Here is a 14,571-nt window from a genome sequence, read left to right as displayed (position 1 = left end):
AGTTTTAATTCAAATTGATTTAATGCCTTGGTAACTGAAAGTTAAAATTCAATTGAGTTTAATGTACTTTGAAAGCTTCACACGTTACTTTATGTCTTGGGTAATGGAAATAAAAATTCAATTTAGTTTAATTCCAATCAATGCTTCCTTTGAAAGTTTTCTCTCTCTTCTCTCTCCTCTCTCTTGCTTTCAGTCACTTCAATCATCAGAGAAGAAGATAGAAGAAGATATCAGAAGAAAAAGCCTATGAAGAAGAAAAGGCTAAGGAAGATATTTGCTACAGAAGGAAAGATTTGTAGAAAGACTTCAAGATTTTCTTTGTCAAGAAAGGAAGAGATCGGCTTCGGGTAGGAAGCAAATCTACCTTGGTAAAAAGTTTATTTCCGTTTTTGTTCCACGAAGAAGAATATAGCCTCTGAGTCTGTAGAGGGGAAGAAGAAAAAATGAAAAGCTTGAAGCCAGCTTGGGTCAGAACCACATCAACACTCAGAATCTATTCTTAGGGCCATAGTCAAGATCAATGGCTAAGATAGAAGAAGCTTGAAGAAAAAGAGTGAGATTGATAAGGTAAGCTTGCATGCAGAAGCCTCGGTTTTCTCAACCCTCTCTGTTTGAAGCTGCTGCTACTCTTTGCTAGGAGAAGAAGTTGTTGGGTTAGGATTTCAACCTTGGAAGCTTCCCCTTCTATATTAAGAAAGAATGAAGATTTTTGTTCAATCTGTAGATTACAGACTTTGCAAGATAATCCTAGAGGGTCCACAATTTCCAACCACAACAAGAGCTGATGGTGTGGTTGTTCCCAAGACTGAGACAGACTAGAATGACGATGATAGGAAGAAAATAGAGCTCAATGCCAAAGCTATCAATCTGCTAAATTGTGCTGTCAGCTTCGAGGAATATCGATGGGTATCAAGATGCACAACAGCAAAGTAAATCTGGGACAAGCTCCAAGTTACTCATGAAGGCACAACCCAAGTCAAAAGATTCAGAATAGACATGCTAAACAGAGAATATGAAATATTCTCTATGAAGAAAGGAGAAACAATTGATGAAATGTTTGAAAGATTCAACATTATCATCACTGGCTTGGATGCTATGAGAATCAGACATTCAGAATCTGTGCTTTTGAGGAAAATATTGAGATGTCTCACTAAAGAGTAGGAAACCAAAGCTATTGTAATAGTTGAGAGTAGTGACATTGATGAAATGACCTATGATGATCTGAGAGAAAACCTACTTGCTTTTGAAAATACCTATTTGAAAAAAGATACTAAAAAGAAAGGAGTTGCTCTCAAATCTGTCACTGAATCCCTGAAAGATGAATCCAGCGATGATTCATCTAACTATGATTTTGTTTTGTTTGCTAAGAAATTCAGGAGAATGATGAAGCAAAAGGAACGAAACAAAGGAGGAAGTTTAAGGAAACTTAAGAGGGATTTAAGCAAGGTCATCTGCCACAACTACAGAGAAGCTGGGCATTACAAGTTTGACTGCCCAAATCTGAAGAAAGAGGACAAGCCGAAAAGAGAAAAGAAGAAGGGACTCATGACATCTTGGGAAGACTTGGAAAATGAATCTGAGGATGAGGAAGAATTGGGCAGCAAATCTCAAATCTGTCTCATGGCCAATCAAACTTATGAGGTACGTCTCATTGAACCTACTACTGAAGACTTTCATCTTATGATAGATCATCTCAATGAAAAAATCATATGCTTCTTAAATGAAAACTATGAACTTGAATCTCAAGTTACCATTCTAAAATCAGAAAATGATTTTCTCAAAGTCAAATTAAGGGAAGCCGAAACTGCTGTTGATTTTGTTGAAAAAAACAAGCAGTTAAAGGCTGAAATTAAGGGCTGTGAATATCATCATTCTGTGATTGCAAATCTAAATTTTTTTGAGAAAAATGAAAGGCTTTATAAAGAGGTAAAAAGACTAAAAAAAGACCTAGCTAACTTTGCTCAAAGTTCTAAAAATTTGAATCAACTCTTAGCTAGTTAAAAACCTCTCTATGACAAAGCTGGTTTAGGTTTTCATAAAAATTCAAAAACTATTTTTGAAAAATCTTCTTTTGCTAATATGACTTCCACTTCGGATGACATGAGATTTCAAAACCCAACCAATCTAAAAAAACAACAGCCTAAAAGGTTTTGTAGGTTATGCAATTGGGATGGTCACTTTCCCATTCAATGCTTCATAAGTGAAAGAATGATTGGTGATAAAATTTATAAGATTGTTGGTAACTATGATGGCTTGGGGCAAAGAAGATGGTTTGACATAAAAGGATCCAAAAAGATTTGGATACCTAAGGTCACTTAAGCTTTTTGTAGGTTTTCCTAACATCCAAGAGAAAAGACAACATGTGGTATATGGATAGTGGATGCTCTAGGCATATGACTGAAAAGTCAATATTCTTCATCTAGCTTGATGAATATGATGGAGGCTTTGTTACTTTCGGTGACAATGGAAAAAGAAAAATTGTTGCCATAGATAAAGTGGGTAAGAACTTTTCTTCTTTTATAAATGATGTCTTGCTTGTTGATGGTTTGAAGCATAATCTTCTAAGCATTAGCCAACTTTGTGATCTTGGATATTTAGTTATTTTTAGAAAATTGGATTGCTTAGTTGTTTGTGAAAAATCTGGTGATGTTTTGTTTGATACAAAAAGATGCAACAATGTATATGGATTTACTCTAGAGGATTTAAAAGATCAAAAAATAATATGTTTTACCTCTATTGAATCTGAAAAATGACTTTGGCATAAGAAATTGGGACATGCAAGCATGTACCAAATTTCTAAGCTTGTTAAGAAAAATTTGATTAGAGGAATTCCAAATATTAAATTTGATAAAGATATTATTTGTGAAGCTTGTCAATTAGGCAAACAAGTAAAATCTTCTTTTTAACCCAAAGATGGAATTTCTACTAAAAGGCCATTAGAGATGTTGCATATTGATCTTTTCGGTCTCACTAGAACTCAAAGTTTGGGAGGTAAACACTATGGTTTGGTAGTGGTTGATGATTTTTCAAGATATGGTTGGGTTATTTTCTTGGCTCATAAAAATTATGCCTTTCATGCCTTTTCTTCACTTTGTAAAAAAAAAAATCAAAACGAAAAGGATTTGAAAATTGCCCACATTAGAAGTGATCATGGAAAAGAATTTGAAAATAAAAATTTTGAAAGCTTTTGTGATGATTTTGGAATAGCTCATAACTTCTCATGCCCTAGAACACCTCAACAAAATGGGGTTGTTGAAAGAAGGAATAGAAACCTTCAAGAAATGACAAGGGCAATGCTTTGTGAAAATGATGTTCCAAAATTTCTGTGGGTCGAAGCTGTAAATACAGCTTGTTATATCCTAAATAGAACCATCATTAGAAAAGGCTTGAAGAAAACCCCATATGAGCTTTGGAAAGGAACTCCTCCTAATGTCAAGTATTTTCATGTTTTTAGATGCAAATATTTTGTTCTTAACAACAAAGAAAATCTTGGTAAATTTGATCCAAAATCATATGAAGGGATGTTTGTAGGGTACTCAACTACTAGCAAGGCATATAGAGTTTACCTTAAAGAACATAGAACTATTGAGGAGTCCATACATGTATCTTTTTGTGATACTAACTCTATACCTAGTGTTATCTTAGATGATAATGCATGAAGTGAACCTGAAGCAAGACCTCAAGATCAAACAAATTCCAAATCTGTCCCAAATATTGAAACTGTCAGTCTAGAAACTTCTTCTCAGAACGGAGGAGATATTTCCATTTTGTCTTCTGACAAAGCCAGAGAATCCAGAATAGAGAGCTCATTTGAAACTTGTCAAGGAAAAGCCTCCTCTCAAAAGCCTCGTGAATGAAAATTTTTGAAGGATTACCCTCATGAATTCATCATTGGTGATCCTTCACAAGGCATAACCACAAGATCATCAAGAAAGAAGCAAGCAAATGCAAGCAACATTGCCTTCTTGTCCCAAATGGAACCTCTCAATATGAAGCAAGCTCTAGAAGACCCCTCATGGGTTAAAGCCATGGAAGAAGAGCTATCACAATTTGAAAAGAATGAGGTTTGGACCCTTGTACCGAATTCAAATGGTAAAAAGGTAACCGGTACAAAATGGATATTCAAAAATAAATTGGGTGAGGATGGAAGTGTTGTTCGTAATAAGGCTAGACTAGTAGCCTAAGGTTACGATCAAGAGGAAGGCATTGACTTTGATGAGTCATTTGCCCCGGTAGCAAGAATGGAAACAATTAGGTTGCTTCTTGCCTATGCTGAATATAAGGGTTTTAAAATATTTCAAATGGATGTTAAATGTGCCTTTTTAAATGGATTTATTGATAAAAAAGTATTTGTGGCTCAACCCCCCAGTTTTGAAAGCAAAGATTTTTCAAATCATGTTTTTAAATTCTCTAAGGCTCTTTATGGCCTTAGACAAGCTCCAAGAGCTTGGTATGAAAGGCTTAGTGCTTTCTTATTGGAAAATAAATTTCAAAGGGGTACTACGGATACTACTTTATTTGTAAAGGAATCTAATGATGACATCTTACTTGTCCAAGTTTATGTGGATGACATAGTGTTTGGTTCGGCAAATGAATCCTTGTGTGAAGAGTTTGGAAAACTAATGACTAATGAGTTTGAAATGAGCTTGATGGGAGAATTAACTTTCTTTCTTAGTCTTCAAATCAAACAAACTCCTAGTAGTATTTTTGTTCACCAAGAAAAGTATGCCAAAGAATTGATTAAAAAATTTGGTTTAGAAAATGTCAAACCAATGGGAACCCCCATGCATCCAAACACTAAACTTGACAAGGATGAAAATGGCAAAGATATTGATGAAACAAAGTATAGAGAAATGATAGGATCTCTCATGTATGTTACATCCTCTAGATCGGATATTGTTCAAAGTGTGGGTGTATGCTCTAGATTTCAATCTCACCCTAAAAGAGTCACATCTTTCAGCCGTTAAGAGAATCATTAGATACATTAAAGGCACTTGTGATCTTGGCTTATGGTATCCAAAATCTAATGAGTTTTAGTACAGTAGGATATTGTGATGCAGATTATGTGGGAGACCGAGTGGATAGAAGAAGCACTTCCAGAATATGTTGCTTCCTTGGAAGTTCACTAAACATGTGGTCAAGCAAGAAGCAAGCCACTATTGCACTATTCACGGCTGAAGCTGAATATATATCCGCGGCCGCTTGTTGCTCACAATTAATTTGGTTAAAAACTCAATTAGAGGATTACAAACTAAATATTGATAGTATACCCTAGTTTTGTGACAACATGAGTGCAATAAACATTTAAAAAAAATCATGTTTTACACTCTAGAACTAAACACATTGAAGTAAAATATTATTTTATTCGAGAACATGTGCAAAAAGGTACTATTGATATTCAAATCGGAAGAACAACTGGCTGACATCTTTACTAAACTACTGTGTGAAGACAGATTCTGTTTCCTGAGAACCAATCTAGGGATGATAAATTTAAATTATGTTGAATGAATGATGTGTTTTCATGTTTCTGTGTGTTTTTGTCTCGTAGACAGCAGGGAGACATTTCTAAGCAAGTGATGAATATTTCATAAAGAGGGAAAGACAAGAAATCTGGTACTTTGTGTAAATCATGTTGCTTGTATGCGAAGTTTGTATTCGTAGGTTTTGATGAATGACAAACCAACAAACGACATGAAAGACAAACCAACAAACAACTTGAATGAACAAGCATGTTGAAAGATCAACACAAATTGGTATGTTGATAGTGGATGCTCCAAACACATGACCGGCGATGAATCAAAGTTCACCGCAATAGAGCCTACAAACGGAGGAAACGTGATCTATGGAGACAACAACACCGGCAAAGTAATCGGCGTTGGAAAAGTTGGTAAAAATTCTTCTACCTCCATAGATAATGTTGTACTTGTCAAAGGTCTCAAACATAATCTCATTAGTGTTAGTCTCTACAAAACCCATAAAACAAAATCATCCACAATGCCTAGAATCAAGAGAACCGTCAAGAAGTCAAAAGGCTCTTCAAGTGTGGTTCCACCTCCAAATAATCATCCTTTGGCAAGGTACTTTGCTTCTAATGAAGATCTTCAATTCTATGAGGCAAGGCTCGCCGGAAGAAAGGAAATTCCTCCGAGATCATCGCACGGGTCGCTTGGATCGTCGTATTGATGACTTATATGAGCATTTCGGGATCCACCTACCATATGAAGAGGACACTGATAATGATGAAGACCAAGATTGATTGTCTCCTCTTCATCAAGTCACTTTTTATTGCTTTATGTTTATTTGATTATATGAATTGTTAAACTAACTCCTAGTAAGCTAAGGATTTCTATTATGGTTTAAATACTTTGATATTTCCTTCATAAATTTGTTTAATGATTAATGCTTGTATGCTTATTTGGTGAATAACTCAAAATAGGATTGGTACCCCTATTTTAAGTTAATGTGCATGCTTTAATATATTTCACTTATTTAGGGGGAATTATGCATGTTTTTTATATATATAAAAAGAGGAAATCAAATTCTTTTTGAAAGGGGGAATATCTCATCCTTGAAATTAATAGAGAAATTGAACTTAAAAAAATTCATTGTTTTATGTATGCTTCTATGACACATTTCAAACTCCTTTCTTTTTGATAATGTCAAAAGGGGGAAGAAAAGTTTGAGGATATTTGAAGTTTTGAACTTTTGAAAAAGAAGAAGTTTGAGGATTTGAAAAAAATAAGTTTGCGAAACAATGATTTCAAAAAGACTTCCGCTAAGCAAAAAAACTTTTGATATCTAAATCGTTTTCTTTGAAAAACGCCCTTTAAGGGAACAAATGCACATATTTAGGGGGAACTCTTGAAAAATTTTTGAAAGAAGTCTTCTCCAAAGTTTTCTATAAAACAAAGTGCATTACCTTTGAGCAAATAAATTGTGATCGAAAAGTAGCTTCGTAAGTACTTAAGGAATAGCTTAAGTCCGATTGGTGAAAAGCTTGATCAATTTATTTGAGTTGGTGTCTATTGGAAAGTAAAAGCTCCTTATAAATGCTTAGCAATTGAGTTAAGCTCTTGGAAAAATACTAGTACAATAACACTTTTGTATATTGTCTTTAACTTTCACAAAAAGATTCATTGTTGTTGCAATACTCAATTCACCCCCCCTCTTGAGTAATTGTGCATAGGTTCTACACTTTGGACCTAAGCCAGTTCAACCACCCCTTGGCCTATTCTATGATACGGGCTCATTAATTTTGGTTTCAAATATCTTTATTTTTTAATTTTAAAAGAAAGCTCTCAAATGATATCTTTTAAAAGTCTTGTCAAAATCAACTTCTTCCCTCTTTTCATAAAAAAGTCTTTTCGGTTGTCATGCTTCTAATTTTAAATTAATTTTTGAAAACCGTTTTCATTAAAGGCATTTGTTTTTAAAAGAAGAAGTTTTCACTATGCATTAATGGTGGTCATTTACTCATAACCTCTCTCACCACTTTTCTTACTCTTCGCCATTCCCTTCATCCTCTCTGTTTCTATTTCTTTTCTTTCAAGATGAGAAAGAAACTTCCCACAAGAAAGAGTAACTGAACACCAATCCCTCCCAAAAATCCTCCTTCCTCCAAACAAACTCAAACTCATACTCACATTCACATACACTCACACTCCTCCTCTTCACCCACATCATAGTTCTTTGAGTCCATGGCACGTAAGGTGATTCATCCTAAAGGAAGGGGCATCATCTCAAAGGAAATGATCAAAGGGTAAGGAGCCCATGAATGAAGAAGATGACTTTCCATCTCCACCTTCTCGCCATTATCCACCTCCACGGCGCTCCACTCCACATCCCTCGGGACACTCTGCCCCCTCTCAACGTGCTAGGTGCTTGGTGCACGAAATTGTGATCTCCAGGCTCGAACAAATCCTGGTAATGGCTCCAAAGCTTGGTGCTCTGATCTTAATTCATGATTGTCACAACTTCGATACAACTAACCAGCAAGTGCACTGGGTCGTCCAAGTAATACCTTACGTGAGTAAGGGTCGAATCCCACGGAGATTGTTGGTATGAAGCAAGCTATGGTCACCTTGCAAATCTCAGTCAGGCCATTTTGGGCGTTCAACGCCCATTTGTGTGCCATTTCTGGCGTTGAACGCCAGAACCATGCCTATTCTGGCGTTCAGCGCCCAGAAGCTGCCCATTTTGGGCGTTCAGCGCCAGAAGCATGCTCTGTTCTGGCGCTGAACGCCAGACAGATGCTCCTCCAGGGTGTGATTTTTCTTCTGCTATTTTTGGAGGTCAGAATCCAACAGCATCAGCAGTCCTTTTTCAACCTCTGAATCTGATTTCTGCTCAAGTCCCTCAATTTCAGCCAGAAAATACTTGAAATCACAGAAAAACACACAAACTCATAGTAAAGTCCAGAAATGTGAATTTAACACAAAAACTAATGAAAACATCCCTAAAAGTGACTAGATCCTACTAAAAACATACTAAAAACAATGCCAAAAAGCGTATAAATTATCCGCTCATCAGCGCTCTTCTCTTCATCCTACCCGAGAGCCTCCAAATCTTGACTCTCTGGATTTCAAAAACAAATTTGGTAAAAATCACTCTCACTATGATCCCTTCCGCTTCATATCCTTTGTAGCCCATGAGTTTCACTCTCATATTTTGGTAAATCGAAAGTTGTGTCATTCCTTTATTGTTGATCTTGAAGCACTTGATGAAAAAGGAATTGATTTTCAATCTTGTTTTCATGATTTAAAATGATCCCCCATTTTTAAAATCAGAAAACTAGATTATCCTAATCTAGTACGTGAGTTTTATGCAAACATGATCTTTTATGAGGGTGAACTTCATTCCTATGTTAAAAATACTCATTTTTCTCTGAGCAATGAAACCATCTGTGCTGCCTTAGGTTATGAAGATGTGGGGGTCGGGGCCTTCATGACTGGAAAATGGGATAACTAGGTTGGTATCTCCCATCAAGAAGCCCTGGCTTGTGACTGTGAAAATTTCTCTACTTTGGATGGAACTAATCTCACCCACAAAGCCCTCGGACCTATTCAGGCTCTGTTACACCGAATCATCACCCACATAATCATGCCACAAAGTGGCTCCTATCAAAGGGTGACAGTTTGTGATACTCTTGTGCTGTATGCAATTCTGAATTCTGTTCCTACATCCTTTGCATATCTCATGATTAGGCACATGTGGGATTGTGTTCGAAGTGACAAAAAATACAATCTGCCTTATGACATGTTTTTGACATGTGTTTTTGAGTATTTCAATGTTGATCTCAGTAATGAGCCTGTGGAGAATACGGTCTCTATGATCAAAGGTGGGGGTGTACCCGAATCTGCTAAAAGAAAAAAGGTTAAAGGTTCAAACGCATTTGTGTTTTTAGTTTTGTTTGCTTATTGTTCAAATTGTCTTAGTACCTGACTCCTTATATCATTGTTTACACTACAATTTTTTTTATAGAGTTGAAAAAATGAAGCATGGATTCATCATGAAAGTACCAAGACCAGCTGCATAATCAAATGTCAAAACAAATACTGTTGTAGGTTTGGGAAGATGAATTCTGTGCCTTCCTTGTAAATACTCAGCAACATTATTTGGTATCAAATCATTCAACTAGCCTGAAAATGCTTACAAGATTACATATATATGTTTGTTAGAAAGCTGCACGAGGAGTTCTGAGATTGATAATGTCAAGAATTTTTAGGAGTAGTTCTTGATTGAGTAGAAAGATTTGCATCTAGTATAGAATTTGATGTGTAAAAATTTAATTTATTTCTATGAGTTTATAATAGTAAATTTGTAATAAACCATGGAAGTTATATTTTAATATTGTTGAGTTTGAAAAACTCCGATGATAATCAAACATTATTAAAATATTAATTAAGAAATTATTAAATAGTTATTTGTTTAAATTACTTCCAATAGTTTGTTTGATATTTTTGTTAGTGTGCAGGAAAGAAAACTAATGGGCCAAAAGCTATGTGAGCCCAACTTGTTAATTGAATTAATTAAGTCTTGTGCAAAATTAATTTAAACATGAGTGGCTGAATATTGAAAAGGAAAACAGCCCATATCACAAGCCCATAAACCAAAATTGATGGATCAAAGAATGGAACCAAGGTTCACAAAGCAAGCTTCGGCTACCTACCTCCTTTGGTGCTAGTAAGACGTTTTCCAAGTTTTAATTCAAATTGATTTAATGCTTTGGTAACTGAAAGTTAAAATTCAATTGAGTTTAATGTGTTTTGAAAGCTTCACACGTTACTTTATGTCTTGGGTAATGGAAATAAAAATTCAATTTAGTTTAATTCCAATCAATGCTTCCTTCGAAAGTTTTCTCTCTCTTCTCTCTTGCTTTCAGTCACTTCAATCATCAGAGAAGAAGATAGAAGAAGATATCAGAAAAAAAAGCCTATGAAGAAGAAAAGGCTAAGGAAGATATTTGCTACAGAAGGAAAGATTTGTAGAAAGACTTCAAGATTTTCTTTGTCAAGAAAGGAAGAGATCGGCTTCGGGTAGGAAGAAAATCTACCTTAGTAAAAAGTTTATTTCCGTTTTTGTTCCACGAAGAAGAAGATAGCCTCTGAGTCTCTAGAGAGGAAGAAGAAAAAATGGAAAGCTTGAAGCCAGCTTGGGTCAGAACTACATCAATGCTCAGAATCCATTTTTGGGGCCATAGTCAAGATCAATGGCCAAGATGGAAGAAGCTTGAAGAAAAAGAGTGAGAGTGATGAGGTAAACTTGCATGCAGAAGCCTCGGTTTTCTCAACCCTCTCTGTTTGAAGCCGCTGCTACTCTTTGCTAGGAGAAGAAGTTGCTGGGTTAGGGTTTCAACCTTGAAAGCTTCCCCTTCTATATTAAGGGTGAATGGCCAATGGTTGAGATCAAGGAGAGAAAGTGAAAGCATAGAGTTCTCACAGCTACTCGAGCTTCCTGGGTTCTTCTCCTTCAATGGTATTCATTTTTTTCTTTTTCTTAGTATTTGTCTGTTTGAGTCTCATGTTGAAAAAGGCAAATATGATGAGGTTTGTAAGAAAATGCCAGTGAGAGAAAAAAGACAGTGATCAAATTAGAGAAAAAGCCAGAGATTTCTCAGAGTTTCTTTGTACATCTTTCTGTTGTGTTTCATGATCCTGTGGAGATTTTCTTGCAAGTTGGGTTAGCACTTTGCTGTTGAAAGCTTGGTTTCAGTCCAAGTCAAATTCAGATTGGGGTTAGAATTTGGATTTGTCCCAAATAGGATTGGGTAGATCTTAGGGAAAGAATTGGTGTTTGTAATCTATTAAAGATAGTGAAATTCCGTCACTGTTGTGATGGAGACTGGATGTAGGCTGCATTGCACTTAGCAGCTAAAGCAGGATACATCTTGGTGTGATTCTCCCTTCTCTGCTTCTTCTCAGTTTCTGGTTCGCAGGAGACAAAATGAAAAATGTCTCTCAACTTGTTACGAGACAAAACAAAAATTTCTCTTAACTTGTTATGAGTCAAAAATTGAAAATATCTCTAGAAATTCATTGGAAAAGTAAAAATAATACTCTACGAAAAGGGAAGCTAAGATTCAACCCTCTTCTCTTAGCCACTGATTACCATCAAATATGATCAGAATTTTTGAAAGATTATTGTGAATTATTTTATCTTAAGTGCATGCATTAGTGACATGATTTTGAAGTGTCATGTGAAGTACACTGTGAGAGGGGACGTGACATATTACGGGAGTGGATCCTCTCCAGTGAATAAAAAACTGGATGGTGTGCAGTGTTTAATCTAACCATTCACCACATTCTCTCTCTTATTTATTTCTGGTCTCACTATTAAAATCAAAGGTGAGAGATTGCACTGTATTTTGTCAAGTGTTGAAAAAACTGGAGATGATCCATTTCCTACCCCATTGTTGTAACTTGTAAAGTACATTATAAGCGGGTTATAGATGTAGGAGTCAATGTGAAAGAGCTGATGTTAGTACTTAGTAATCCTATAATCAAATTATATAGTATTCAGTTCAATAATTAATTAATTACTCTAATTATTATGGCATAATCAGTGAAACAAAAAAATGAGACTTGGTGGGACCGAAAATTAGGTGGTACTGCAGGATACAGAATTTCTAAGAGCCAATGATCGGTGAATCAGAGGAAGTTCTACTATTCTCCTATTTTTTTTGTAAATTTATTTATTTATTTGGTCATGATGCTACTATTTTCCTTACTTTCTCAGTACTACAATATACAGTAGCACCAACCGAATCTCCCTCTCCTTTTCTAAGTTTTCTTATAATCCTAGTATTTTATACTAACTTCAATTCATAAACCTATTTTCCATCCTCTTAAGATGTTCATTTTACTATGTATGCGGATGATTATTTCATATGAGAAATGGATGCAGAATCTAGCAACTCAAGCAAAATACCAATGTTATAATTAAAATAAACATCACTTCTCTTGTTAGATCCCGTCTAATAAAAAAACATCTACTTTAACGTAAAAAATAACCATACGTATACCTAGCGAATTAAACATCCGGGGTATTTTAATTGTATTTACTTAAATCCAATCCAATCAAATAAACATCCACTTAAGAAAAAAATAACCATCTTTATACCTACTAAATTAAACATCTAAAATATTTTAATTGTATTTACTTAAAATTCAATTCAATCAACTAAACATCCACTTAATAATGAAAATAAGCATTCGTATATCTAATAAAATGAACTTCTAGCATATTATGAATTGACCACAATTTCTAATATGTTCATTAAATTTCTCATTCATAGACTTAGAATAATTGTGGCATATGTTTTCTCTCAACAGGAGCATTTCCATTTTAAGAACATTCATGAATATAAGAGACACTGCAATAAGTAACAAATGTATAGTTAATTTGTGAGTAACCAAAATCATTCACTAGTTTCATTTCTAATAGTCTTGTGAATTAAATTGTGTTGTAGTGTCAGTGGATGTTGTTGCTTCATCTAGAACCAAAATTCTTCTATTCTCAATGCATTTGTCCAACGCTCCAATTTTCTCTATTCTCAACCACTGTAACATTGCACAAATTTAACCAAATGTCAAATAGATAGAATTAAACATAATAAGCACAAAAATACTTTTAAGGTTTGTCACAGTTATACTCCTAAATGGTGTAATGTATTCCTTTTATTTTCTTTAAAAAATGTCTTACCTAGTGCATCAAGAAGTCTTGGATACAATACTAATTAAACCAAACTTCTGCAAAATTTTGCGTGCTAGAATAAAAACCAATGCAACCATAAACAGCAACAACTTGTACAATTCGTTTTAATACATTCAAATTCCAACCATAGTGTGCATATGCAGAACAATCATGTAACTCAGCAAAATTTATTGTATGAACATCTAGTTACGAGTAAAACTATAGTCATCAACTAACCTTTGGATGAAACAACACTGGTGGAGAATTCCGCTGATGGGAGGATTCTGGGGTTAATGGGTTAATGGGTTCTATTCAAACAAAATTTTAGCGACTCTTTCCGCGCTAACATTAAATCAATTGCAACCATCTACACCAACAACTTATTCTACATGTTCTAATATACTGAAATTACAACAATGGAGTTGTTCACTATGAACAATCAAACATCTCAGCAAGATAAACTGTATCTACAACTAGAAGCAATAGAAACAATAATCATGAAAATTAGAACTTAACCCACTAACCGTAGATCGTCGACGATGGTGCGTGTTTCAGGGTCGTAACAGCAATGAGACCGGGACCCTCCAACGGTCACGGCTTCAACTGGCCGACGCAGAAGGAAGGTCGCAGGACACAGGCAGACTTAGGGCCCGCACAAATTGCAGGTTAACCACGCTGAGACAAGACAATGACGGAGGACGACGGCGCAGAATGGTGAGCGGTGCAGGTGAGGGGCCGACCGAAGTAGCTGCTGCCAACGAACAAAAGACGCGCGCGAACGAGGTTGGACGATGCAGGTCTCGTCGACGCTAATGCAAGTTCCAGGTCAAATGGCGCCCCAGCGGTGGAATGGTCAGGAGCGACTGTGCAGGGGTTGGAGGGCAAGGTTGCCGTCGGTGCCAAAAAAGGGAATTAGAAAAATTTTGAATTAGGGATTATGTGGTTACTATTAACACAAAACTGAACAACAATTTTAGAATTAGGGTAAAAGTGGGTTGATTTTCTTTTTTAACTCATATTGAACCAAATAAACAGCTCATTGTACACATTGTATAAATATCCCATTAACTTTCTAGCGGAATTCCAACTAAAATTATTCAGAATATCAACCATCATAAAAGCTAAGAAAAGTTAATTTAGAACAACATGCACTTCAGCTCACATAAATATTTTAATAAAATTATCAAATAATAATACAATAAACTCTTGATATTTTAGAATAATTTTTTTAATAATGATAATTTTTATATAACTCATTGAATGTATCCTTATTTCTCATTTTTTTAATTTTTATTGCGATTTATGATTTTCACTATACTATTATTTTTTAATATTTTATTATTAAAATAATTTTATAAATACATTATTATAATTTTCAAC

The 14,571-nt window shown here is 35.2% G+C and overlaps 1 protein-coding gene across 1 annotated transcript; it reads left to right on the top strand.

Moving 5' to 3' along the window:
• Positions 1,207-4,184, top strand: LOC110266751. Its single transcript, XM_021111748.1, has 2 exons — positions 1,207-1,926; positions 3,870-4,184. The coding sequence occupies exons 1-2, from the start codon at positions 1,207-1,209 to the stop codon at positions 4,182-4,184; spliced, it is 1,035 nt and encodes a 344-aa protein (XP_020967407.1).

This window comes from Arachis ipaensis, chromosome B09 (genome assembly GCF_000816755.2).
Source record: "Arachis ipaensis cultivar K30076 chromosome B09, Araip1.1, whole genome shotgun sequence".
NCBI lineage: Eukaryota > Viridiplantae > Streptophyta > Magnoliopsida > Fabales > Fabaceae > Arachis > Arachis ipaensis.
The sequence above is the reverse complement of the archived record's forward strand: the minus strand, read 5'-3'. Positions and strand labels throughout refer to the sequence as shown.